This window comes from Podarcis filfolensis (genome assembly GCF_964270895.1).
Source record: "Podarcis filfolensis genome assembly, chromosome: Z".
In the NCBI taxonomy this organism is placed as follows: domain Eukaryota; kingdom Metazoa; phylum Chordata; class Lepidosauria; order Squamata; family Lacertidae; genus Podarcis; species Podarcis filfolensis.
The window spans coordinates 271892-299622 of NC_139617.1; the positions used below are offsets into that span (position 1 = coordinate 271892).

The 27731-nt window shown below is 47.3% G+C and overlaps 2 protein-coding genes across 9 annotated transcripts; one reads left to right on the top strand and one right to left on the bottom strand.

Moving 5' to 3' along the window:
* Positions 1-382: 382 nt before the first annotated feature.
* LOC310754050 (protein bunched, class 2/F/G isoform-like) lies at positions 383-4819 on the top strand. Of its 2 annotated transcripts, none has more exons than XM_083595500.1 (3): positions 383-1075; positions 3668-3713; positions 3834-4819. In XM_083595500.1, the coding sequence occupies exons 1-3, from the start codon at positions 873-875 to the stop codon at positions 4161-4163; spliced, it is 579 nt and encodes a 192-aa protein (XP_083451626.1). In that variant the 5' UTR covers positions 383-872; the 3' UTR covers positions 4164-4819. The 2 variants fall into 2 exon arrangements, with proteins under 2 accessions (XP_083451626.1, XP_083451625.1); XM_083595499.1 differs by lacking the exon at positions 383-1075 and adding an exon at positions 1100-2023.
* Positions 4679-27655, bottom strand: LOC310754008 (H(+)/Cl(-) exchange transporter 5-like). Of its 7 annotated transcripts, none has more exons than XM_083595397.1 (15): positions 27517-27611; positions 24632-24788; positions 23974-24125; positions 22671-22770; positions 20095-20285; positions 15891-16013; positions 14196-14402; positions 11519-11599; positions 10733-10962; positions 10229-10538; positions 9766-9952; positions 7838-8242; positions 7429-7645; positions 6883-6992; positions 4679-5941 (listed from the first exon to the last, which is right to left on the bottom strand). In XM_083595397.1, exons 2-14 carry the CDS (start codon positions 24768-24770, stop codon positions 6902-6904), a joined length of 2433 nt encoding a protein of 810 aa, XP_083451523.1. In that variant the 5' UTR covers positions 24771-24788; positions 27517-27611; the 3' UTR covers positions 4679-5941; positions 6883-6901. The 7 variants fall into 7 exon arrangements, with proteins under 7 accessions (XP_083451523.1, XP_083451521.1, XP_083451522.1 ...); XM_083595395.1 differs by having other exon boundaries at positions 23974-24128; XM_083595396.1 differs by lacking the exon at positions 4679-5941 and having other exon boundaries at positions 6649-6992; positions 27517-27655.
* Positions 27656-27731: the final 76 nt, after the last annotated feature.

The window sequence follows — 27731 nt, forward strand, 5'->3', positions numbered from 1 at the left end:
AGCTGGAAATTTGCTAAGAGATTTTCGATGATGATGAAGATGATGTTGATGTTAATACTACTACTAATAATAATAACTGATAATAATAAATTCTCCCATTTTATCCTCTCCTTCCTTGGAGATTTGCGAGGAGAGCTTCGAGGGTCATCATCATCATCATCATCATCATCATCATTATTTATTTCTTTATTTCTTTATACCACGCCTATCTGGGGTATCTCGAACTCTACTTCGGGGACTTCAGGGCGACCTCCCCGTCGCACCCAACCCTGCCGAGAGGCCACCACGACCACCAAGTCCTGCCTGCCTTGCCTCTGGGTGGCGCGCGCGGCGGTGGCGCTGATGGCTCCCCCGGGTCCCTTGGGCCGCCCTCTCCCAGCGAGCAGGGGGCAGCGCCACCGTCTAGAGATCTGGCTGGATGCCACGGAGGGACAGCTGTTGGGCAGCTCGGGTGAAGGCTTGGTGGTGGCATTTCGGCCGGGTTGGGGTGTGTGCCAAGGAGGCGGTAGCTCCCGAATCACGGAGACAGCGGATTGGCTGGTTGGAGGGGCGTGGGAAGCGGGCACACCTCGGAGATCTCGGCAGAGTTGGCCGCGCCCAGGAGATCGCTGGGTTCTTCTGGCTCAGAGGAGACCTCTCCTGCTCAGGAGCAGCTGCTGGACTGCTTGGACAAGTGGAAGAGCTTGGTGGTGCACATCTCGGCAGGGTTGGTGGTGGCCAGGTCTTCAGGAACCCTCCGAGATATACTGGTTGGCTCCTTGCGGCCCGGCGCGCTCAGTTGGGAGCAGCGGGACCAGTTCTCCTGGACCACTGCTATCTCCACTGGTGGTTCCTCACCAGTTCCCCACCTCTCCTGAGTCCTGCCCAGCGCCATGTCGACCTCCTCCGAGGAGGAGTGGAGCCTGGACCCCTTGGCCAGCCCCGAGGACAGCCCGCGGCGGGGCTACCAGCGCGGCCCCAGGGGCAACCTCACCATAACCACCACCAACCAAGCCTTGGTGCAGCTGGTTTGCCAGAAAAACCTCCACCAGCCCGCCGACACGACCCTCCTCTCCATCCTGCTGTTCTTCCGCAGGTGGGTGCTGTTAGGAAGGCGCGGGGAGGGGCGTTAGGTGCCACCCCAGACCAGGGCCACCTGTCCTCCTGGGTGCTGCAGCTGAGAGACGTGGCTTGGGGCTGAATGACCACCACTGATGGCCCCATCCATCTTCTCGGTTCTGCGTCGTCGGCCGTAGCTGGGCGGGCGCTTCCCCAGAACAACAGGAAGCATGCGAGCCGACACGTGTCGTGTAAGCGTGTCTGGGCGTGTCTTGCCGCACGTGTCTCCGCACGTCGGGGGCCCAGAAGCAGCTGGAAGATCCCCCGAGGAATGGGAATGTAGATTCAGAGGGTCCCGGGGGTGATCTAGTCCAACCCCAAGCAAAGCATCATGAAATCATAGAACAGTCGGGTTCGAGGGAGGTGGGGAACCCAGCCAGATAGGTGGGTTGTTGTTGTTATTGTTGTTGTTATTCAGTCATGATTCCAGAAATGAATTGGCCAGGTGATGCCTGCAAGGCTGAGTCTTTGCATAACACCGGGGAAGAAATCATAGGGTTGCAGCGTCGGAAGCGGGTTAGACTGGATGACCCTGGGTGTCCCTCCTAGAAAAGACATCAAAATAAAAATGCATAATAAAATACATAAAAATAAAAATGCACAATTGCATGGCAGGGGTTGGGCTAGATGACCCTGGGTGCCCCTTCCAGCTTCATGCTTCAATGTTGACATTCCTGAGATTCCCACCCCGGGTTCGTGTCCTGGCGTGCCGGCCAGCAGGGAACTGGGAGTCCTGCCAGGACCAGTATCCGCCCAGCAGCTGGAACTGGGTGCCTGCCAAGCAGGGAGAAATACAAATAGAAATAGAAATTTGGATCAGGAGAGGCTGGGAAGAGAACGGCGTGTTCCTCTTCCCAGGAAAGAAGGAGGAGGTGGCGGGTTCGAGGTCCGTGCTCCAGCATTATCTGATGTTCTGGTGCATTGGGTGTGTGTGTGAGGTGGATTAGATTTTTCTATACTGCTTTTGGGGGGTAGTTGGGATAACCCTGGGTGTCCCTTTTGTATGGAGATTCCTGCATTGCAGGAGTTTGGGCTAGATGCCCCTGGGTGTCCCTTCTATTGCATAAGAAAATACATAAAAATAAATATATATAATAAGATACATAATAGTAAAGTAAAACATCTAAAAATAAAAAATACGTAAAAATATGTAAAAATAAAAATACATTAAAAAATTATATAATAAAAATGCATAAAAATAAAAACACATGACAAAATACATAAAAATAGAAAGGCATTAAAAATACATAAAAAATAAAAATACATAATGCAATACATCATAAGAAAATAATGAAATACATATTTAAATGAAATACATAAAAATAAAAATGTACAATTTGCATTGCCGGGGGGTTGGGCTAGATGACCCTGGGTGTGCCTTCTCTTGGGGGATTCCTGCTTTTTTTGGGTTGGGCTGGGAGAGGGTGCTAGAAGGGACGTTTCTGGCGTGGTCTGAGCCACAACATATTTTGCTCCCTCCTTATGTAATCTTGACATGCCCACGAGGTTTTGGCATCTCTCGAACCCTCTTCCTGTTTTTCTAGTCCTGCGTCTGCTGGCAGCCAAGCCCGATCTCTTGCCAGGGAGTGAGAAACAGGCATGTAGCGATCCAAGAATGATGGACAAGGGAAGGGGACCCTCAGGGTCATCTAGCCCAACCCCATGCAACGAGGGACCCCCTGGAATGCAGGAATCCCCCAAGAGAGGGGATACCTGGGTCATCTAGCCCAATCCACTGCAATGCAGATACGAGGTTGGCAGTTGGGGCCAAGTGGGCGGAGCTTGTGCTTTGGTGGGCGTGGCCTCCCCCAGGTTAGAACATCGGGTTAGAGCCCCACTTAGTGGCATAGCTGTCAACTTACAGATTTGAAAATAAGGGACCAGGAGCCTTGAAAATAAGGGACCAGCAGCCAAAATAAGGGACCTGCAGCCTCACCTGTTCCAGGCACTCCACTCTTCCTGTCCTCCTGCAGTCTGGTCAAACTCATGCTGGTAGCTTCGAGAACACTGTCCAACCAACTTTGTAACCAGAGGTTCAACTGAATAGAATCTGAATCACATGCACCACAAGGCCTATGCATCCTCAACCTAAGATGGCTCCCCGGTCTGGCTTTGCACTGCAAAGTTTGCAGCAGCACGTGCAACAAAATGGCGTCCAGCATTCAAAAACCCCCTCAGCTTGCATTAACTAGCCACACACAAGGCATGCAAGCTCCCCCCCCCAGTCGTTCTTAGACTTTTTATTGGGTGAGCAACACAGCCAAGCAACACAGTTGGAGCCTCCTTCCTCCCTGGCTGGCAGGGAGGGAGGGAGAGGAGCAGCTTCCTTTGAAATTTAAGGGACATCATTTAAGGGACATCTATCAATAAGGGACAGCAGAGGGACATGGCGCTGGAATAAGGGACTGTCCCTTCAAATAAGGGACACTTGACAGCTATGCTTGGTGGCCATTTTTTCCAGCTCTCAAAATTCCCCCTCGATCCAGGTGGGAGACAGGTGCGCCTCGGAAAAGGAGCCGATCTGGGTCTCACTCCACTTTCCCTTCTTCTTTCCCCACTCTTGCTGCAGCGATCCGGATTCGAGAGCCATCGGCGACAAGATCGAGCAGGCCCTGGTGAGTGTCGTCTTGAGGGGGCGGGCGCCTACCTGCCCCGCCCCCATCCCTGCTGCCCGCCCCGCCCCCATTACGGTTGAGATTCCTGTCCTCGACTCAACCCCAATCTCTCCCTGGCAGGACCTGGTGAAGACCCATCTGGTGTACGCCGTGCGAGAGGAGGTGGACCTCCTGAAGGACCAGATCCAGGAGCTTCTGGAGAAGAACGGGCGTCTGCAGCGGGAGAACCACCTGCTCAAGAACTTGGCCAGCCCAGAACAGCTCCAGAACCTCGAGTCCCGTCAGCCCCTGCAGGTCCGGCCACCCTGTCCTGAGGACCTAAGAGCCCGGAAGATGAAGGTCCACCAAGACCTTGAGATCCTTCTCCCAGGTCCTTCTAGAAAACCAAACTCCCATCTTAGATCTGGTTCCTGCTCCCTCAATGCCGAACCTGGCATTCCTCCCACTTGAAATAAACTTGGGGAGATTCAGGTGAAGTTGGTGGTCCAAGAAGACCTCAAGAACCTCCTCCCAGGTCCTGCTACCAAGCTTGGTGGCCCATCATGACCTTAAGATCCCCACCCCCAACCGATGAACTCCAACTTGGGGACTCCTTCCCTCTCTCTCAGTCTGCTAGAGATCGGACTGGACTCGAACTCAGGACCATCCTGGGACGAGAGGACCTAGTGTGGAGCATCATGATGAAGACCTGGGTTTCTCCACTGACGTCTTCTGGGGAGGGAGATATCGGCTAGCTGGATCAGGGGAACGCTCTGGATGTAATTTATATTGTAATTTATCAAAGCATCTCTCTTTGAAATTGGAAGTTTGGCATTTACATGGGTAGAGTTTCTATAATCTATCTATCTATCTATCTATCTATCTATCTATCTATCTATCTCTATCTATCTATCTATCTATCTATCTATCTATCTATCTGTGTTCTTGCTAAAAGTTAATAAATAATAGGGTTTTTTTGGGGTGGGGGGTGGGGAAAGAGGGCTGATTGTTTTTCTTCCATTAATGATTTTTGCATATTCTGCATTTGCATATTCTGCGTTTTGCGTATTGTGATTTTTATACCTGCAAGGATCGGGTGGCCTAGCAATAAATGGAAATGGAATATTCTTCTGTATCCTGTATCCTCCGGTGAGGGCAAACCGGAGCATGTGCAGAGGGCAGCCAATCAGGAAGCCATCCTTAGCTCCTCCCTTTTTCCGGAGGAGCCTCCATGGGGTGGCTCATGGGGTGGCACTCTGCACGCAGCCAAAGGTGCCTTTGCCACTGCCAGGAGAGTGGCAGTTCAAAGGGCTCTATTGGGGGATCATAGAATTGGCAGGGTGTAATTAACAAATTTAAGAATGAATCATAATGAGGTGAATATAATCTTCATAAAATTTCATAAAAATAATGATTTTAACATAATCATTGCAAAATTTAATAACAAATCATAATGATGTGAATATAATCATAAGATTGAATAAAAACAAGAATTTTAATATAATTGTTGCAAAATTTAATAATAACAAGGTGAATATAATCTTCGTAAAGTTTAATAAAAATAATAAATTTACTACAATCGTTGAGAAATTTAATAATAAATAACATGTGAATATAATCTTCGTAAAATTTACCAAAGTAATAATGTGAATATCATCATTGCAAAATGTAATAATAAATAGTAATAATTTTAATAGACTATCATAGAACCGTTGTAAAATTTAATGATAAATAATAATAATGTGAATATACTATAAAATAGTCATCATAAGATTTAATGATAAATAATAAGTTTTAATATACTATGATATAATAATCATAATCATTTTATATTACTGTAATTAAATATGTACAAATACATAATCATAAACAAGCAGCATGGGACGCATGGGTTAAACCACAGGGCCTAGGAGTTGCCGATCAGAAGGTTGGCGGTTCGAATCCCCGCGACGGGGTGAGCTCCTGTTGCTCGGTCCCTGCTCCTGCCAACCTAGCAGTTCAAAAGCACGTCAAAGTGCAAGAAGATAAATAGGTACTGCTCTGGCGGGAAGGTAAACGGCGTTTCCGTTTGCTGCTCTGGTTCGCCAGAAGCGGCTTAGTCATGCTGGCCACATGACCCGGAAGATGTCTGCGGACAAACGCCGGCTCCCTTGGCCCACAGAGCGAGATGAGCGCCGCAACCACAGAGTCATCCGCAACTGGACTTAACGGTCTGTGGTCCCTTTACCTTTAAACAAGCAGCAGCAGACCTGAGTAGAGGGGCACAGGGAGAGATGTAATAAATAATAAGGGTATAAATAATAAAATCATCATTATTATTGTTGTTATTATTATTATTATTATTATTATTATTATTATTATTATTACTATTACCTACTCCTATTGAACTCCTGCCCCTCCATGAGGCCAAACTTAGATTCACAAAATATTTAGGAGTATGCGTTCCCCCCAGAAAAAAGTACTGATGATGATGTTGAAGGTAATAGCAGGGGAAGCTGGGGGTGCCATATTGGAAAAGGGAAGGCACCCTTTGGGCAGCAGGCAAAGGAAGTGAGGGCAGAAGCTAAGGCTTTCAAGAGCTGAAGGCACACCCGCCATCTTTGACAAGGGCACTGGGGCCATTTTTGAAGCTGAATCAAAGGCGCCATTATGATTAGCAGCAAGCGATGAGGGAATTTTCAGAAGTGGGCAGAGGCACCGTCGCCATTTTGGAACAGGGCGGTTCCTAAGTGGGCAGAGGAGGCACGGGCGCCATTTTGGAAAAGGACAAAGGCACCATATGAGCAGGAATTGCCACGTGAAGTGGGCAGAGGAGGCACGGATGCCATTTTGGAAGAGGGCAAAGGCGCCATAATATGAGCAGAGAGTGGTCAGAGGAGGCATGGGCGCCATTTTGGAAGAGGGCAAAGGCATCATATTATGAATATGGATGAAAAGAGAAAGCGGTCAAGATCTATTTCCAGTTTATTTCCTTTATTCCTTCCCGGAATCTCGCTTCCAAAATCTAAATTCAATTAAGTCTCTTCTTCTTCAAGTGAAATCAAAATCTCTGCCAAATTTCCATAGTGCAATTTTGTAGAAAAAGAAAGAAAGAAAGAAAACATGATTATCATTTGATTGATCTGGATTTTCCGTAAGAAAAACAAGAGGAATCTTGGCTAGAGGTTCATGTGGGAGACGGCATTTGCACCTGGCTCCCGAATCCGCTTTCAATTGAAAAGGATGGAATCTGGATCCTGATTAGCCAGTTGTGCGATGTGTTTCAAAACATCCTTTTTGGTGATGATTCCCAGGAGTTTCCTAGAAAAGAAAAGAACAGTTAATTTGGAAGAGAATGGTGGTGTAATTCTCAAACTCAAGTCTTCACCGAGGTCCCTATTCTGGGGTCAGGGTGGGTGAAAACTAATTTTAATAAACTCGATTTAAATCCAATCCACCCTGGTCTGAAAAATCTTCCTCTGCTTGTCCATATCGCACCCAGCACCCACGTGTCTAGCACCCGGCACCCCTCACACCCAGCATTCACATGTCCCGCACCTGGCACCTCTCACACTCAGCACCCGCATCTTTTGCACCCAGCACCCGTGTGTCTCGCACCCGGCATCCCTCACATCCAGCACCGATGTATCTCGAACCCAGCACCCCTCACACTCCCATCATCTCTCACACCCGGCACCTGTCTTGCACCTGACACCTCTCGTACCCACTGCACACCGTCTTGCACCTGGTGCCTCACCCATTGTGCGTCACCAGGCACTGTCGGAGGCCCAGCTTCCGGAAGATGTCCACCACGATTTCCATGGGTGTGTGGTCAGTGACGGTGAAGGGGCTGAGGTCGAGGATGGGGCGGAGATTCAGGATGGGCGGTGAGTTCGGGGGCAGCGGGGGCGAGTGGTCAGAGAAGGAGACCATTGAGGAGGTCACGATCCCCTCTTGGGTCTGGCGGGCGTTTTCTGGAGGTAGGGGAAAGAGAGAGGAGGATTGGTCCGGGTGCAAAACTCAGCCAACTGAAATTCCCCCCTTTTATGGAAACGCCTTGCTGGCGTTTCAATCAATCCCAATGGGGATTCGAACCTGGACCTTGACCAGAAACTGAGAGGAAGAGGATAATGCCAGCAAGGCTTAACCTTTCTCGAACCCCTCACCAATGGAGATGAGCAGGTCCCTCCGTAGCACGAAGCCCACCAGGCGCTGTGACTCCCGGGAGAGCACCACCGGGTACCCGCTGTAGCCGGTGGAGCCCAGCACCCCCTCTACGTCTCCCAGGGTCATGGCGTCCTGCGGAAGGGCAGTCAGCGGTGGGTCGGCGGGTCGGCGGGGGCGCATGGCGTCGGCGGCCAGGGTCTTGTGTGTGAATTCCTCCTTGGCCTCGAGGAAGGGGTAGCCGTTGAGGCGGATGTGGGAGTCGTAGATGCCCTGGCGCCCGGCTGCCGCGTCGGCCACCCACTTGCTGGTCACGGTGGCAGCCATGAGGGGGACAATGTACTCCAGGCCGCCGGTCAGCTCGAACATGATGACCACCAGGGAGACGGTCATGCGGGTGACGCCGCCTGGAAGGGGGGAGATGAACCGGCAATTATTTAAAATCAATATTAATATGAAACCAAATTTTTAAAATTAAAAATGAAATCAAAATTTTAACATTTGAATTCTGTTTTAAATTGGACTTTTAAAACATTTATATTGCATTCTTAAATATTTAAATTGGATTTCTTTTTGGGTTTTGTGGGTTTAAATGGTTTTTTAAAATTTAAATTGGGTTTTTTAACATTTAAATTGGATTTTTTTGCTCGATTTAAATGGGATTTTGTTGATTTACTGTATTTTTTGCACCATAACACTCACTTTTTTCCTCCTAGAAAGTAAGGGGAAATGTCTGTGCATGTTATGGAGGGAATGCCGACGGGTGGCGGGGGGGGGGGGGGATCTGCTGCAGTCGTGAGCAGAGGATCCATGGTTCCCCTTCCTTCCCTCCTCTGTGGCTCGCTTTGAAACAGCAAAGCGGGAGAAGAGCTGCTGAGTGGGGAGGAGAGAGGGACAGAGAGCCTGCTTCTTTAAAGGAGCAAAGTGGGAGAGGAGAGGAGAGGAGAGGAGCCGCTTACACGAGTCCTGTCCGGTTGGTTCCTCCCCTTATACCCCTCTTCTTCATTATTAGCAGCATCCTTCTCCACACACCCCACGCGTGCTCCTTGTCCCTTGAGTGCTTTTCCTTTCCTCCCCACTTAAAACGTGGTTACAAAGCACGGATCCACATGGATCCTCAGGATTTTTGCACTGGGTCACCCCAAATTCACCATCAGATCACATAGCATGTCCATGGCTGCATCTTGCACCAAAAAAATCACGCACCCACTGTTGCCTGGGGCCACAGTGGTGCAAAAACGTGGTTACAAAGCATGGATCCACATGGATCCTCAGGATTTTTGCATTGGGCTACTCCAAACTCACTGTCAGATCACATGTCTGTGGCCACAGCATGAACCACAAAAATCATACATCCACTGTTTCGTTTAGAATATTTTTTTTCTTGTTTTCCTCCTCTAAAAACTACGTGCGTGTTATGGTCGGGTGCGTTTTATAGAGCGAAAAATACGGGTAAGTTGGATTTCTTTTATTGAAATGGGATTTTTCAAAATTTAAATGGGTTTTTTAAAAAAATTGATGGGATATTTTTGATATAAATCGGCCTTTTGATTCAAATCTGATATTTCTAATTAAGTCTGGATTTTTCAATTTAAATCAGATTTTTTCAATTTTGGTTTTTTTATTCAAATCAGTTTTTTATTTAACACAATTTTTTAAATTTAAATCAGATTTTTAAAAATTTAAATCGGATAAGTTTTTGATTTAAATCCGATTTAACCTCTAGCTGCTTGCCAAAAGAAAGATTGTGCCAACAAGACTGAATCTTTTTGTAAGAAAGGATTTAAATCAAGCCTGACTGATTCAAATCACGACTGAAATGAATTTTATTTAACTAAAAAAAGCCCGAAAATTTACAATTCCAAAAAGGAAACCTTCATTGTCAAAATGAAGAGGATGCCAGCAAGGCATAAGTCCCGCCACCACTCACCCAAGCAGGCGGCCGCACCCACCATGGCATAGAGGCCCGGGGTGATGCAGTCGGCGCCCGGTTGGCACCAGCCTTCGAAGAGCACCCAGTCGGGGTGGTGGAGGGCAAGCTGCTCCATGCCAACGCCCAGCAGGCGCCCCACGATGGCGCCCACCGCCATGCTGGGGATGAAGAGCCCCGAGGGCACCTAAGGGAGAAAGCTGGAGGGGTCAGTGGCCTGGGAAATGTAGTGCCCAGCTGTACCCACCCCCAGCCCACCACCAGAATCGGGGTTTGGGAGAAGGCAATGTTCATGGCACCCCCCAGGCATGTGCAGCAGTACGTTTGCCCTTCATGGCATCAGCGCAATATTAGCACAATCAGCACAATATCAACACAATCAGCGCACAACCAGCGCAATATGAGCACAATCAACACAATCCCAGTGCAATCTCGGCGCCACACCTGCCCGGCCGGCTCTCACCTTCATCCCAAAGGTGAAGACAGTGATGACACCCTTGAGGGCCAGCGCCAGTGCCAGCTGCCACATGGCGCTTTGCACCTCAGGGCCGGCTAGGCGGTCGGGCCCCCCACCCTCCCCGGGGGTGCCATTGCGGACGTAGTCACAGAGCTGCGAGGAGTCGAGGCGCCCGCAGTCATTGAAGAGCTCCGAAATGAGTTCGCTGGTGCTCATGCGCGTGTACTGGTTAGGGAAGGCCAGGACGGCCGTGGCCGCCGTCACCACCAGGACCTCAGCCACTGGGTAGCGGCCTAGCCAGGTGGTCTTACGCCGCCTGCAGGGGAAAAATCCAGGAAAAGTAAATTAATTTTCCGGAATTTTAAATGGAATTTTCAATTAAATTTCCCAGAAATATACATTGCATGTTCACTCAAGAAGAGACATGCAGGCATGTAGAAGAAATATGACATTATTAAAATTTATATTATCTCAGGGCGCAATCTGAATGCGTGTGCATGTCCCACGCACCTGCACCAGGCGATGTTGGCGCGGATGAAGGCAGCCCCCCAGAGCCCACCGAAGACGCCCAGCAGGACAAAGGGCGCGAGTTCGAGGAGGTGCCAGGGGGCGTGGAACTCGACATAGAAGAGGACCAGGCGGCTGTTGCCAAAGGGATTGATGGAGCGCAAGGTGAAGGCGGCCACCAGAGCAGCGAAGAAGGAGCGCCAAAGCGTCTTCAGGGGGAAGTAGTAGCTGACCTGGGATCATAGAGTCGTGTAAATGAGAATAGTATGTAATTATAATTTAACTTGTCCTTGGTTGTTGTAAACAATGATTATTTTATATAATTATTAATATATTAATATATAATATCGTCATGCCATTGAATAATGAATCATCATAATTTTAACATAATCATATATAAAATATAACTTTAATATAATTATCATGTCATTTGATAGAAAAGAATAATGTGAATATTATCATCATACAACTTAATAATAAATAATAATAATAGGAATATAATTATCGTAAAATTTAATAATAAATATTATGATAATGATAATGCCAATATAATTATCATAACATTTAATAATGAAGAATAATAATGTTAATATAATCATCATACAATTTTAAGAAGAAGAAGAAAAAGTTGTTGGAAGCTGCTCAGGGTTGCTGGGGCAGCCCAGTCAGATGGGCAGAGAAAATTTTAGTGAGTAACATTTTTAGATTAAATGAAATTTTCCATAAATTTAAATCAGGTTTTACCGTAACAACCTGATTGATTGATTGATTGATTGATTGATTGATTACCTCTTCCAGGCTGAAAAGGACACCTCCTATGGGAGCTCCGAATGCCACGGAGACCCCAGCAGCTGCAGCGGCTGATAGGACCTAAATCAGGAAAGTTGAGAAAGTTAAAAGAGGCCAATCTTCAAAGATATAAAAATGGATCAAAAATTGGTCTTTTGGATTGTATTATAATTAGGAATATTTTTCATGGGGTTATTATTTGATGGTTAAAATGGAAAATTTAATAGATTTTTTTAAATAAAAAAGGGCACATTTTCTTTCCAGGTATATAAGATTGTTTTGCGTATTGACAAGCAGGAATTGATCAGGTTGGATAATAGGGATGGACTGGGTGCATTTGATTGGAATCCAATTGACTGAAATCAATCTGTCAGACTGGATTCAAGTCCTTTCTTTACGGAAAGGTTTCTTTATGGAATATCAACAACCAGGGGAAGCTTTTGGAATCATAATTTTTCAGACTTTTAAAATATTTAAATCATGATTGAAATCATCATTAAATCACTAGTCTGCCTTGCTGGCATCACCACTGAATCAGATCAGTGTATATCATATCATTGTTTTATTGCTATGGGCGATGGCTGACGCAAATAAAGATTCATTCATTCACTTAATGGATCCAAATGGTTTCCAGAGAGTGGTAGCGGATGTTTTATCCCATGTTGATGGCCTTTCAGCTGATTCCCTGGTGGCCTGCTGGAATATGGAGTTAACCAGGGCTATCAACTGTTTGGCTCCGAAGCGCCCTCTCCGATTGCATGGAGCCCGGACAGCCCTGTGGTTTTCCACGGATCTGAGGGCAATGAAACAATCGCTGAGACAGCTAGAGCGCCGGCGGCAGATAACTCATTCTGAATCTGACCGGACATGGGTTAGAGCTCAGTGTTGAGCCTACCAAGTGGCGATAGCGACGGCAAAGAGGACATTTTTCACTGCCTCTATTGCATCTGCAGAAAACAGTAGCAGGAGACTCAGGTGGTTCACAATTTCACGGAACCACCTTTGCCACCGGGGCCTGGGAAAGACCCCAAGATCTCCTGCAACGATTTTGCAAAGTTTTTTGCAGATAAAGTTGTTCAGATTCGGGAAGTAGACTCCACCGTGGAAGCAGGGCCGGGGCGGGAGAGTGCTAGAGTCCTGTCTAGTCAAGTTGCGTGGGATCAGTTCCAATCTGTTACCTCCAAGGATGTGGACAGGCTGCTTGGATGAGTGAAACCAACCACCTGTCTCCTTGATCCTTGCCCATCCTGGCTTATAAAAGCTAGCCAGGATGGGCTGGGCGATGGGCTTTGTGAGGTGGTGAATGCTTCTCTCTGTGAGGGAGCCTTCCCAGACCCACTGAAAGAGGTGGTTATCAAACTGCTTCTTAAAAAACCATCTTTAGATGCGGCCAATATGGCCAACTATCGCCCAGTCTCAAATCTACCATTCTTGGGCAAGGTGATTGAGCTGAACAACTCCAGGCACGCATTGAAGAAGTGGACCATTTGGATCCCTTCCAATTGGGATTCAGGCCTCATCATGGGACTGAAACTGCCTTGGTCGCACTGGTCGATGATCTCCAGCGGGCTAGGAACAAAAGTGAGAGCTGTTTCCTAGTTCTGCTGGATCTCTCAGCGGCTTTTGACACCATCGACCATAACATCCTTCTGGACTGTCTTGAGGGGCTGGGAGCTGGGGGCACTGTTATACGGTGGTTCCACTCCTTCCTCCTGGGCCGTGTCCAGAAAGTGGTATTGGGGGATGAGTGTTCAGACCCCTGGGCTCTCACTCCCACTGGTAGTTGTTTTTCTCTTTGACATCTGGTGGGAGGGTGATCCACAGGGCGGGTGCCATTACCAAGTAACATTACCAAGTAACTTGGTAACTGCGTACCAGGTGGAGTTGGTAGACAGCTGCCCTGGATACAGAATTGACCTGCGCCTCCATGGACAGCTTTGAGTCCAAAATGACTCCCAGGCTGCGCACCTGGTCCTTCGGGGGCACAGTTACCCCATTCAGGACCAGGGAGTCCTCCACACCAGCCCGCCCCCTGTCCCCCAAAAACAGTACTTCTGTCTTGTCAGGATTCAACTTCAATCCATTAGCCGCCATCTATCCTCCAACTGCCTCCAGGCACTCACACAGGACCTTCACCGCCTTCACTGGTTCTGATTTGAAAGAGAGGTAGAGCTGGGTATCATCTGCATATTGATGGACACCCAGTCCAAACCCCCTGATGATCTCTCCCAGCGGCTTCATATAGATGTTAAAAAGCATGGGGGAGAGGACGGAACCCTGAGGCACCCCACAAGTGAGGGCCCAGGGGTCTGAACACTCATCCCCCCCACCACTTTCTGAACACTGCCCAGGAGGAAGGAGCAAAACCACTGTATAACAGTGCCCCCAGCTCCCAGCCCCTCTAGACGGTCCAGAAGGATGTTAGGATGTTATGGTCGATTGTATCAAAGGCCGCTGAGAGATCCAGCAGAACTAGGAAACAACTCTCACCTTTGTCCCTAGCTCGCCGGAGATCATCAACCAGCGCGACCAAGGCAGTTTCAGTCCCATGATGAGGCCTGAATCCCGATTGGATTCAGGAATCCAATCCACTATTTACGCAAAGGTTCGGCCCTGCTGGCATCCTGTGAATATTGACAACCAGAAGATTTCTGCACGTGCCCCAGGGGTCCCTCACCTCTCTCCGCTTGGCTTCGTTCTTCCGGTACTTGGTGAAGAGGTGGCAGAGGATGTTCCCGCAGCAGCAGGCCACGTGGACCAGGGGCCCCTCCTTGCCCAGGCTGAGCCCCGAGGCCACGGCCAGGACCAGGGTGACCGTCTTGACCAGCAGAGTCCACTTCCCCAGGTAGCCGCGGATGATGAAGCCACTCAGGATGGTCTTGATCTGGAAAAGGGAGGGGGAGAAATGTCAGTTTGGGGATTTGCACTCGGGGCCTGGAGGAAGGGAGGGGTGTTGGCGGCATGGCCAGAGGGATGGGGTGCAAAGAATAAAAGGATTACTGTTTATATTTTTAGGATGATGATTCTTTATATTATTTATATTTTTTTTATTCATCCTTTTTGTTAAGTTGTGGGCGAACATATCAGACGACACAGTGATTCTTCCAAAGCAGCTCTTTATTTGTAAGCTGTAACTGAACTGAACTGAGGAGCTCAGTCAGCCTGCTTATATAGAGCTCCAGAACAATGTAACTGCTGCCATTTTCTAAAACTATCCAATCACTGAACGTCACTTTCGATCCTTCATTTGCATAACTATCTACAGTATCCCCCTGCTGGCCCAGGGTGAGAACTTCAGTACATAACACTTTTTTATAATTTATCTTTTTAATTATAATTTATACTTATTATTTTTTATTTATCATTTTATTATCATTTGCACTCTCTCATTTCTTATCATCATTTCAATTATTTCATTTTATTTTTATTTATCATTATTTTTATTTATCATGTTATCATTTATGCCAGGCATAGGCAAACTCCGGCCCTCCAGATGTTTGGGACTGCAATTCCCATCATCACCAAATGTTTGTCTAGAATGTCCCTTCAGAAAAATCCAGAATGTGTTTTCATAGGTGAAGAAGTTCTTGCAAAGTCTCCAACATTACCATAATGGGTCAACTGCCAAATACTAAATATCAAAGTATGAACTGAATAAAACATCCAAACAGATCTATAGAAGACATTGATGAGGGGAATTGCAGTCCCAAACATCTGGAGGGCCGGAGTTTGCCTATGCCTGATTTATATGCTCTATCATTATTTTCCAAGTTATTATGGTTTGTAATTATAAACAATATAAGTATAAATGAATAAAAATTAATATTGATTATTATTCATTTTATTTATATTAATATTTATCTTCTTCATCGAGGTTGTTATTACTTATTTTATATATATAATAACTTGTACTATGCATAATTATTTATTTCTTATCTTCTCATTATTGAAAGTCATGTTGCTTATAATAATAATAATTACTAATTATTATTATGAACCCCAGCCACATTTCTAGTTGAAAAGATCCTGGCGATTTAAATCCCCAATCAGATTTTGAGAGCAGGAGGGAAGGGAATCCCCGCAGCTAGAAATCTAGGGATCCATATTTCTTGTATATTTCAAGTATAATAGTATTCTTCATTTTATTTATATTAATATTCATAATAATTTGTACTTATTTAATTTATATAATTATTTATACTATGCATTATGAGTTATTATTATTTATTAAGTTCATACTGTTGATAGTCATGTTATTTACAACAATTATTCAGATTTTGGGAGCACGAGGGGATGAAATCCCTGCAGCCAGAAATCTAGCATGTGGGAAGTCGCACCAAAATTGACTTGATAATCGATTAGCTGGCCTTACCTCGGGGATCCCCGACCCACAGGCGTAGGGTGCAAAACCACGAACGAGAAGCACAGCCAGCAGTGAGAAGAGCAGTGCCCAGGCAGTGTAGATGAAGTAGTTGAGGCTGTAGGCAAGGGCGCCCTAAAATTGGGGGGATAAAAATAAATGATTTTCTTAAAAAATAAAAATAAAATCAGATGCCAGCAAGGTTGAACCTTTCATTAAAGAGATAATCTCAATCAAGTCTGACTGATGGTGGATTTCAATCGATTGGATTGGAATAAATTTAAATATTTATAATTAATATTTATAATATTATAAAATGAATAATATAGACTAAAATAAAATAAAATATTATAGAGTAAACAAAACATAATATAATAATAAAATAAAATACATATTATAATATAAATAAATTAAATAAAACAAAATAAAATCCACCGTGCTCTGAAAACGATACAGTCTGTATTAAGAGGATAACAGCAAGGCTGAATCTTCCTATAAAGAAAGGATGGAAATCCAGTCTGACGGACAAGGGATTTCCATTGAGATTGAAATCACGATAGAAATTGCAACTGAAATAGGATTTAAATCTTTAAAACGTGAATGGTGTTATGTACTGAAGTTCTCCCCCTGGCCAACAGGAGTATCGTGCATATAGTTTTCACTCAGGTCCACGTCAGTTAATTTAGGCGGGAAACCCTGGGCTGTTGTTACAGTGTTGACAGCCGGCTGCCTATAAAAGCAGGCCGGCTGAGCTGTTTGCAGTTCAGAGCACAGCCAGATTCGGACGCTCACTTAGTGGAATCACTGAGCTGAAACACTGAGCAGAATCACTGAACAGAACCCAATTCAGAGCTGACCGTTCTGGCTAGAGCACCGTGTCCCATCTGTCATCGGAACCATGGCTTCACTCGTGCCTCTACTGCTCGGCTCACCTGCTTCCTCCAAGCAAACGAGCTGACAAAGGGTCAGAGGAGCATAAGTGGGGCCTATTCCTCAGCCTTTGTGGGCCCGAGGTGTTTGAGACGGCCCGAGTTTTGGTCTCGCCACTAGAAGTCCAGGCAGCGCCGTGAGACGTGCTAAAAGAGAAGCTAAAAAACCTTTGAAAGGTACCTCTTGGGGATGGGCATCCGCCATGCCCTAACGACACCCTTTCACCCAGCCAGCAACAGGCAGGCCGAGAGAATGGTGTGCTCAGCAAAAGAGGCACTGGCGCGCCTGGAACAGAGGGACTGGCACGAGTGGGTCGCTGAATACTTGCTCATGCAGCACATCACCCCTCATGTAGCCACAAGGTGGAGCCTGGCTGAACTGCTAATGGGCTGCCGCCTCTGGTCTCTCCTTGACCAGCTGCACCCGGTGTGGCCGAGCCCCCGGGCTGTACTAAGGCGCCACGGTCCTTTATTCCAGGGGATCAGGTTTTTGCCCGGAACTTTGTGGGGGACATTCCTTGGCATAGCTGTCAAGCGTCCCTTATTTGGAGGGACAGTCCCTTATTCCAGCGCCATGTCCCGCTGCTGTCCCTTATTGATGCATGTCCCTTAAATGATGTCCCTTAAATTTCAAAGGAAGCAGGAGGGAGGCTCCAACTGTGTTGCTTGGCTTGTGTTGCTCACCCAATAAGAAGTCTAAGAACGACTGGGGGGTGTAGCTTGTATGCCTTGTGCTGATCAAATCGGCTGCATTGCCTGGGGACTCGCCTTTGCTCAGCGCTTCCCAGCGGAGAGGTGACGGTGGTTTTCCTTGAGGCTTCGTTTGGCTGCTGGCTGGGCTTTCTGCCTTTGGCTCAGAGGGGCTCAGAAGTTGAACATACCTTTGCTGAGTGCTCGGATCGGAATCGGATGGACACGTCATCAACTTACCCTCGCCCTTGCCGGCGAAAACGTCTATCTGGAGCGGGGCACATGGTGGGGGAAAAGGAAAGGAGATCTCGTAGGGGGGGCTTTTGAATTTGTTTTGGAGGCTCCTTCGATTGACTTATGGGGGAAAAGAAAGGAGCTGGTTGACTAAAATGGTGGGTGACTGGCGATCTGGTGGTGAGGGGGGGAGGCTGTGTGTGTGTGGCTAGTTACTGCAAGCCGAGGGGTTTTTTGAATGCTGGACGCCATTTTGTTGCACATGCTGCTGCAAACTTTGCAGTGCAAAGCCATGCCAGGGAGCCATCTTAAGTTGAGGCTGCATAGGCCTTGTGGTGCATGTGATTCAGATTCTATTCAGTTGAACCTCTGGTTACAAAGTTGGCTGGACGGTGTTCTTGAAGCTACCAGCACGAGTTTGACCAGACTGCAGGAGGACAGGAAGAACAGTGCCGGGAACAGGTGAGGCTGCAGGTCCCTTATTTTGGCTGCTGGTCCCTTATTTTCAAATCTGTAAGTCAACAGTGATGTTCCTTGGGTGCCAGCCACGGTAGTGGGAGTCACGAGGCCCCGTTCGTACCAGGTGGCACTCGAGAACGGATGCTTGTGGCACTGGCACGTAGACCAGCTAAGGCGCAGGGTTGGGGATTTGGACACTACCGCTGTGCCCCCAACTGTGGCCCCAGCTACGGAGCGGATGCTAATGGAAGGCGAGGCTCCACCTACATCTTCCTTTCGTGGAGCCGAACCAAGCCGTTTCAGTGGGTCTGCCTGGCTCCCCAGAGACTTGGCCTCTGACCGTCCACCGAGTCTGCTCGCGGCGGTTCCTTTGACAGCAGCAGAGCCAGGGAACTTGGGGAACATTTGGTCCCACCACAATCGCAGCCAGAATCAGGTGGCCACCCGGACTCTGGTACTGGCCCTCGGTGGTCCGGCAGGGTTTCCAAGCGACCAGTTTACTTAAAAGACTGTGTTCACTGGACAAACTGCACATGTAAAGCTGTATGGTGAATGGGGTCAATTAATATGTGATGGTGAGTCTTATGGACAATATAGTTGATAGTGAAACAGTTATGCCTGCGAATTTGTAAAACTGGAATCGATATGCTTATGTGCCTTATTGAAACCAATAAGGGTACTGCTGTATGTAATGGAACCACTATGATTGTAACGAATGCCTTATCTCAGTGGGGAGGGGTGTTATGTATTGATGTTCTCACCCTGGCCACCAGGGGGTATTGTGTACAGTCATATCACGGGATAGATACACTTCAGGATAAGTATTTTCGGGTTGCGCTCCATGGTGACCATGCGCAGATGCTCAAAATGACGTCACATGCATGGGTGAAAGCGGCAAAGCGTGACACGCGCAGATGCCCTGTCGCGTCTTACGTTCTATTCAGGATGTGAACGGGGCTCCGGAACAGATCCCGTTTGCATCTCAATGTACCACGGTATATAGTTTTCACTCTGGTCCACGTCAGTTAATTTAGGCGGGAAACCCTGGGCTGTTGTTGTTACAATGTTGACAGCCGGCTGCCTATAAAAGCAGGCCGGCTGAACTGTTTGCTGTTCAGTTCTGTTCCAGCTTACTTATAAAGAACTACTTTGAGAAATCTGTTGTCTGCTATGTCCACCCACTATTTAATAAATTCAATTGTGAATTAAATCATGACTGAAATTGTGAGTGAAATCGCGATTGGAATGACTCAAATCTTTAAACCATGAATTAAATTGTGATTTAAACCCTTAAACCGTGAATTACCGTATTTTTTGCTCTATAGGACGCACCCGACCATAGGACGCACCTTGTTTTAGAGGGGGAGAACAAGAAAAAAAAAATTCTCCCCCTCTCTGCTCAGCGCACCTTCACCGAAGCGGCAGGAGAAACGGAGCCCCTTCCATTTCTCCTGCTGCTTCGCTGAAGGGGCGCTGCGCAGCTCTCCCTCTCTGCTGAAGCCGGGAGAGTTTTTCTCTCCCAGCTTCAGCAAAAGGAACCCGAAGCCTCCGGAGTGCAGGGGGAGCTGCCGCTGCGCTCCGGAGGCTTCAGGTGGCTATCCCTGAAGCCTGGAGAGTGAGAGGGGTCAGTGCGCACCAACGCCTCTCGCTCTCCAGGCTTCAGCGAAAGCAACGCGAAGCCTCCGGAGCGCGGAGGGAGCTCTCCCTCTGCGCTTCGGAGGCTTCGCGTTGCTATCGCTGAAGCCAAGGAGCTTGCATTCGCTCCACAGGACGCACACACATTTCCCCTCAATTTTTGGAGAAGAAAAAGTGTGTCCTACAGAGCGAAAAATATGGTAAATTGTGAATTAAATCGTGATTTAATTTGCAATTATTTCTGGGGACGTTTGGGGGAAGCCACTCACCCCGGTCTTCTTTCTGGTCAGAAGCTCCGCCCACGTCTGCCACTCCGGACATTTGTCCCGGTCCTGGAAAGTGATATTTCGGGAATTCCAGCAGCAATGTTCATGGTTGTACCAAAACCCGTTGAGGCACACGCCTTCCTTCAGATCCGTCAGCCAATGGGTGGAGATGTCAATCAAGCCAGCCAAGGCCCCTGTGTATTTTGATTTTTTTTTTAAAAAAACCACATATCTATCTATCTATCTATCTATCTATCTATCTATCTATCTATCTGTCTATATCACCCAATGGGCCGAAGGGACAATTGTGCCAACCAAAGCCCCTGTGTATTTTCTTTTTAAAAAAAAAATATTGCATTTTAATTTTCAAAAAATCAAAATTCTCAGTTTTCCCCATTTTCATTTTAAATTTTAGAGTGTTTTTTAAAATCCTTTAAATTCCTTCAGTTTAATTTTTTTTTTTTTGAAAAAAAGCACCTTGACATCTCTCCATTACTATTTAATTTGGTATTGGAAGTCGTTGCAAGAACAATTAGGGAGGAGGAGAGAATAACAGGCACAATAGACATGGGAAGGCCTGGGGGGAAAACCCGAAAAAATGGAGGGAAACCAGAAATGGGAAAAAACAGTTTGATATAGCTTTAATATTACGTGCACCCCCCATTTTTCTGGAAAAAACCTGGTTCCCCCCCCTAAGTTTTCCAGTTTCCCTCCAGGCCTTCCCATATTAAGAGGATGCCAGCAAGGTTGAATCTTTCAGTAGAGAAAACCTCAATTCAGTAAATTCCAGTAAAGTAAATTCTGTAAATCCAGTCTGACGGATGAGGGATTTAAATGGTGATTTAAGTGCTGATTTAAATCGATTTGAATAGTGAAAGTCCGGTTAATGTTCGGGCCAATGCGGATTATTATTATTATTATTTCACCCAACCAATTTATCCCATATAAAACATCAAGAACATAGTGTTTTTATACGTATGGCAAGCCGCCTGGAGTTGCTGTAAAAAGATGATTATATCTAATAATAATAATTTATTATTTATACCCTGCCCATCTGGCTGGGCTACCCCAGCCAATAAAATATTAAAATACAGTAATGCATCAAACACTGAAAGCTTCCCTAAACATGGCGGCCTTCAGATGTCTTCTAAAAGTCTAGTACAGTAGTACCTCGGGTTAAGTACTTAATTCATTCTGGAGGTCCGTTCTTAACCTGAAACTGTTCTTAACCTGAAGCACCACTTTAGCTAATGGGGCCTCCTGCTGCCGCTGTGTCGCTGGAGCACGATTTCTGTTCTTATCCTGAAGCAAAGTTCTTAACCTGAAGCACTATTTCTGGGTTAGTGGAGTCTGTAAGCAGAATTAACTGTAACCTGAAGCGTATGTAACCCGAGGTACCACTGTAGTTGTTTTTCTCTTTGACATCTGCTGGGAGGGCGTTCCATAAGGCAGACCCCACCACCAAAAAGACCCTCTGCCTGGTTCCTTATAACTTGGCTTCTTGCTGTGAGGGAACTGCCAGAAGGCCCTCGGCGCTGGACCTCAGTGTCCAGGCAAAACGATAGGGATGGAGACGCTCCTTCAGGTCTACTGGACCGAGGCTGTTTAGGGCTTTAAAGGTCAGCACCGACACTTTGAACTGTGCTCGGAAATGTACTGGGAGCCAATGTAGGTCTTTCAAGACCGGTGTTATGTGGTCTCGGTGGCCGCTCCCAGTCACCAGTCCAGCTGCCACATTCTGGATTAATTGTAGTTTCCAAGTCCCCTTCAAAGTTCTGCTGGATCTCTCCCAGTGGCTGCGTGTAGTTGTTTAAAAGCATGGGAGAGAGAACAGAACCCATAATGAGGCCTGAATCCTGACTGGAAGGGATCCAAATGGTCCGCATCCTCCAGACGTGCTTGGAGTTGTTCAGCAACCACTTTCTCAATCACCTTGCCCAAGAATGGAAGATTTGAAAGTGGGCGATAGTTGGCCATATTGGTTGCATCTAACGATGTTTTTTTAAGAAGCAGTTTGATAACCGCCCCTTTTAGCGGGTCTGGGAAGGCTGCCTCACAGAGAGAAGCATTCACCACCTCGCAAAGCCCGTCTCCCAGCCCTTCCTGGCTAGCTTTTATCAGCCAGGATGGGCAAGGATCAAGAATACAGGTGGTTGGTTTCACTCATCCAAGCAGCCTGTCCACATCCTTGGAGGTAACAGATTGGAATTGATCCCACGCAAGTTGACTAGACAGGACACTAGCACTCTCCCGCTCCGGCCCTGCTCCCACAGTGGAGTCTACCTCTTCCTGAATCTGAGTGACTTTATCTGCAAAAAACTTTGCAAAATCGTTGCAGGAGATCGTGTGGCCCGTACTGGGCCCTGATGGAGCAGGTGGTTCCGCTAAATTGCAGATAAAATTCACCCCATCAATTTATCCCATTTATAACATCTTTTTGTACTTAGATTGTTAGATGATTCTATCTAATAATATTATTATTAATAGTAATTTTATATAATAATAATAATAATAATAATAATAATAATAATAATAATAATAATTTTATTATTCCTCTTTTAGGTTTGTTGTTTTCTCACCTGCCGAGAGTCCGATGAGGAGCATGAGCAGCCACCCTGAAAAGGCATCGCTGATGCTGTGGATGAGGGCGAAAGTCGACTCTTTGCTCCTGTTGGTAATCTGGGTAAGGGGAAAAAATGGGATTAGATTGGCCATAGTTGGGAAAAATTGGGAAAATAAAGATAAAAATAACTGTCCCCAAAATGGGCTGTTTCTTATCCCGATTTGAACCCGTTTCCCAAAGCTTCTGGGCTGATAAATGTCGTGGAAGGGGATGCAGAGAATTTATTGTTCCCAAAAGAAAACTTTCCTCCGATTGTCAATATTAAAAGGAGGCTAGCAAGGCTGAGCCTTCCTGTAAAAAAAGAAGTATTTAAATCAAGTCTGGCTGATTTAAATTGGGATTTGAACGGGGATTTAAGTAAAAATTCAATATGAAGAGGATGCCAGCTGGGTTGAATCTTTCTGTAAAAAAAGGATTTAAATCAAGTCTGGCTGATTTACCGTATTTTTCGCCCTATAGGACGCACTTTCTCCCCTCCAAAAATGAAGGGGAAATCTGTGTGCGTCCTATAGGGCGAATGCAGGCTTTCACTGAAGCTTGGAGAGTGAGAGGGGTCGGTGCGCACCGACCCCTCTCGCTCTCCAGGCTTCAGGAAGCTATCAGCAAGCCTGGGGAGCCCGCGAAAGTTCCCGCAGGGCTCCCTAGGCTGCGAATAGCAGCCTGCTGCCCGGAGCGCGGGGCGCGCTGAAGCAGAGCACCCCGCACTTCCGGCAGATATCCGCAGCCTAGGGAGTCCTGCGGGAGTTCCTGCAGGGCTCCCTAGGCTGCAGATAGCAGCCTGCTGCCCGGAGCGCGAGTCGCGCTGAAGCCGCGGCTGGGGGGCGGGAATAAATTTTTTCCTTTATTCCCCCCCCCAAAAAACTAGGTGCATCCTATGGGCCAGTGCGTCCTATAGGGCGAAAAATACGGTAAATCGGGATTTGAACCAGGATTTACATGGAACATCAATGCCAGCGAGGTTGAATCTTTCCTTAAAAAAAAAAAAGGATTTAATCAAGTCTGCATGATTATGGAAAGATTCAACCTCCCAGGCACTGATCTTTAATTTAAATCCCGGTTTTGAATCCTGATTTAAATCAGCCAGACTGATTTAAATAGGGATTTAAATGGAACATCAATGCCAGCGAGGTTGAATCTCTTTGTAAAATAGGGAAAAGATTGGAACTGCAAGCCCGACGGGATTTGAATCTGGATCTCAGTTGATTGGAAGAGAGCCATATCCACTCGTGAAGACCTAGATTCAAACCTGGAACCCTCACCTCGCGGTGCCGGTCTCGATCTCGGGATTTTTCTCGCACCCAGTCAATAGTGTTGAAATCTTCGTAAGTCCCGACTCCAGGAAGCGGCTCTTCCAGGAAGTCGCGCATCTGGCCGATTTCATCAAACCCGTTGCCGGCATACGAGGGGAAACCTGCTGAGAGGATTTAAATTTTATTCTTTCAAAATATTGTCAATATTAAGAGGATGATTTTATTTTTTAATTTTTTGTAAAGATTTTTCCTCCAAAAGCATTTCGTTTTAAATCTCCATTTTAAAGAGAAAAGAAATCCAATTTAAATTTGAATTTTTTTAAAAAAATTAATCTATTGATTTCCCTTAAAAAAATTGATTTCTATTAATTTTCACATATAATCACAATAAATTGCTTCGTGTCCTCTCATTAAATCTGTTGGCTCAACCCTTCTTCTAGGAGGCAACAGGCCTGGGTTTGAGATCCCACCAGCGGCTCCCTTGCCAGCCATTGCATTACGAGCCTCAAGTGCGAATGGGGTTGAAGGGGCAAAGTCCCGGGAGAGCAAAGTCATTTCCCCAGAGAATGGGTTGATCTTTAAGCAGGTGAGGAAAATGCCAAAAACGTCTGAGGGCAATCAAATGTCAAATGTTGTGTGATATATATTGATACACACACACACACACCTGGCGCCATTTCTCGGTCCAGAGGGGGCACGTCGCCCGCCAGGGAGAAGTCGAGAGTCCCGCCGTCGCCGACCTCCACTAGGTCCTCGTCGCTGGTGCTGCTCTGGAAGCTCCCGCACCGGAAATGGCGGCCCTCCATCGGCCGCCAGTCCAGGATCTGTGGCGAGAGAGAAGGAGAGGCAAGTCTTTCCTATAGGAAGGTTGGAAGGGACACCGGGCAGTCATCCAGCCCAACCCATGGCCAGGAAGGAATCTGATTGGTGGAGCTGGTCATCTAGTCCCACCCCCCTGCTAGGATGATAGACAGGGAAGGTTCCAGGGTCATCCAGCCCAACCTGCAGCTGGAAAGGTATCTGATTGGTTGAGCTGGCCATCTAGTCCAACCCCCTGCTAGAATGATAGACAGGGAAGAGTTCCAGGGTCATCTACCCCAACCCCGATCCAAATGTGATTGACAGGGGGGATTTTTGAGTTGCCCAAGGGTGGACTAGATGCCTCTCGGCGTCCCTCCCAGCTCTCCCTTCCTTGGAGAGTATTTCAGCTGAGTTCAGAGGGCTCTCGGCCTCCGTGCAAGGAGCTCCTTGTGATGATTGTGCAAGGCATCACCCTTCCTTTCTGCAGAACTGTTTTTTTCTTCCGCCGTGGCAGCTAAATTGCGCCAAAAAGCAGAAGTCGGGCTGAACATCCACTGTCAACGCCTGGCCAGAGGCATCTTGCCCCCACTGACCTAGCTGAATTGTTGTTGTTGAATTGTTGTTGTTGTTATTAACAATAATAAAAATAATATTTGAATGCTTGCACCAATAAGAATGTGCACGCATGAGTGCCAGAAACACAACTCATGCTCGCCCCTCCCAAAATGCACAAATCAATTGTGCATTTGCAAGGGCGGCCACAGAACCGGAAACGCAAGACAGCTGGCCAAGGCGGGGCAGGAAAAGCTTGCGCCACTTCACCGCCGACGCAGCCTTTCCAATGAAAGCTGGCCCATGTTTTTCTTGCTTCTGAATCTAATTTAAATTTAAATTGAATTGGACAAGACAGTCTCTCTCTTGTGAGCATCCAATCTATGGAAGCCCCCAGTAAGGCAGCAATCACGGCTCGTGATGTTAAATTCTCAAGAATAAAAAAGACTCTGAAAATTCATTATTCCATAAATGAAACCTTCTTCCGATTGCCCATATTCAGAGGATGCCAGCAAGGTTGAACCTTTCCATAAAAAGGATTGAAATCTAGTCTGGCAGAGGAGTGATTTCAGTTGTGATTTCAATCTATTTGATTTCAGTCCACCCAGAGTGCAATCCACTGCAATACCCTGCACACATTTCTCACCCCATTGATTGTAACCCGCAGCACATTTTATAAACTTCTCTTCTTCCCTGGGGTAGCAGCGGGGGCCAAAGATGGGGAAGTGGCAATAGGAAACTGGGGTGTGTGTGTCTGGGGAGCAATAGGGAACTGGGGAGTCTGGGGGGTAGTGGGAGTCTGGGGGGGCAAGGAACCTGAGGGGTGTAAGAGGCAATAGGAAACTGGGGGCATGTGGGGCAAGAGAAAGCTGGGAGGGTGTGGGGGGCAACAAGGAACTGGGGGGGTCTGGAGGGCATTAGGGAGCTGGGGGGGCCTGGAGGGCAATAGGAAGCTGGGGGGGGGGTCTGGAGGGCAGTGGGTTCTGTGGGGCAAGGAACCTGGGGGCGTATGAGGCTGTAGGAAACTGGGGGGGGTCTGGGGAGCAATAGGGAACTAGGGGGTCTGGGGTGCAGTGGGGTACTGAGGGAAAGGAACTTGGGGGTGCAAGGGAACTGGGGGGGTTGTGGGCAGTGGTGGTCTGTGGGGCAAGGAACCTGAGGGGTATATGAGGCAATAGGAAACTGGGGGGTCTGGGGGGGCAAAAGGGATCTAGGGGCGTTCTGGGGAACAAGGAACCTGGGGAGTGTATGAGGCAATAGGGAACTGGGGGCATGTGGGGAAATAGGAAGCTGGGCGGTCTGGGGGCAGTGGTGGTCTGTGGGGCAAGGAAGCTGCAGGGCGTATGCGGCAATAGGAAACTGGTGGGGTCTGTGGGGCAATAGGGAACTTGGGGGGAATCTGTGGAGCAATAGGTAGCTGGAGGGACTGGAGGGCAAGGAACCTGAGGGGCATATGAGGAAATAGGAAACTGGGGACATGTGGGACAATAGGAAAATGGGGGTTCTGGGGACAGTGGGGGTCTCAAGGCCAAGGAACCTGGGGGCGTATGAGGCAATGGGGAACTGGGGGCAATAGGAAGCTGGTGGGGGGACTGTGGGGCAATGGCAAACTGAGGGAAATGCACACTGCTGCCTCATGGGACTGGGCATTTCTGTGGGGCAATAGGGAACTGGGGAGGAGTCTAGGGGGCAATATAAATTTAATAAATGATATTAATATTAATAATAGGATACTGGAGGGGGGCCTGGGGTGCAATATAACTTTAATAAATGATATTAATATTAGTGGAGGGGGGCAATAGGGAACTGGGGGAGGAGGTTGGGGCAATATAACTTTAATAGATTATATTTATATTAACGTTAATAGGAAACTGGAGGGGGTTTGGGGGGAAAAAGGGAAATGGAGGGGGGTCTGGGGGCAACATTAATAAATATTCTTAATATTAATAAAACGTAATAGGAAACTGAAGGCGCCTTTGGGTTTGGATAGTAATATATTAATATTAATATTAGTAGGAAACTGGAGGGACTTTGGGGGCAATGGGGAACTGGAGGGGGGCTGGGGGAACATAAATTAAATAAATGATATTAATATTAATATTAGTAGGAAACTGGAGGGGTCGGGGGCAACATAAATCTAATAAATATTATTAATATTAATAATAATAATAGGAACCTTTGAAGGCGCCTCTGGCTCACCTGCGAGAAATCCCGGCCCTCCTCAGCGAGCGGGCGCCGCCATCTTGAACTCTCACGTGACGCGGCGCATCACATGACACGGAAAAAGAATGGGAGGCAGGGACAGGGCGGGGTTTGTCACAGGAGGAGAGAGGAGGAGAGGTGATTGGAGAGCGAGAGAGCGCTCTGCTGATGCTGGAGCCGGGAGGGGGCAGAGAAAGGGCGGGGCTTACTTG

Coding starts and splice junctions, on each gene's coding strand:
- LOC310754050 (XM_083595499.1), top strand. CDS start 1,695: ATGCACAATTGCATGGCAGGGGTTGGGCTAGATGACCCTGGGTGCCCC. Junction 2,024..3,667: donor CTGATGTTCTGGTGCATTGG/GTGTGTGTGTGA, acceptor CTCTTGCTGCAG/CGATCCGGATTCGAGAGCCA. Junction 3,714..3,833: donor ACAAGATCGAGCAGGCCCTG/GTGAGTGTCGTC, acceptor TCTCCCTGGCAG/GACCTGGTGAAGACCCATCT.
- LOC310754008 (XM_083595395.1), bottom strand. CDS start 24,770: ATGGAGGGCCGCCATTTCCGGTGCGGGAGCTTCCAGAGCAGCACCAGC. Junction 10,963..11,518: donor TCCTTTTCAGCCTGGAAGAG/GTAATCAATCAA, acceptor CTATGATCCCAG/GTCAGCTACTACTTCCCCCT. Junction 6,993..7,428: donor TGCCTGGTGACGCACAATGG/GTGAGGCACCAG, acceptor TTTCTTTTCTAG/GAAACTCCTGGGAATCATCA.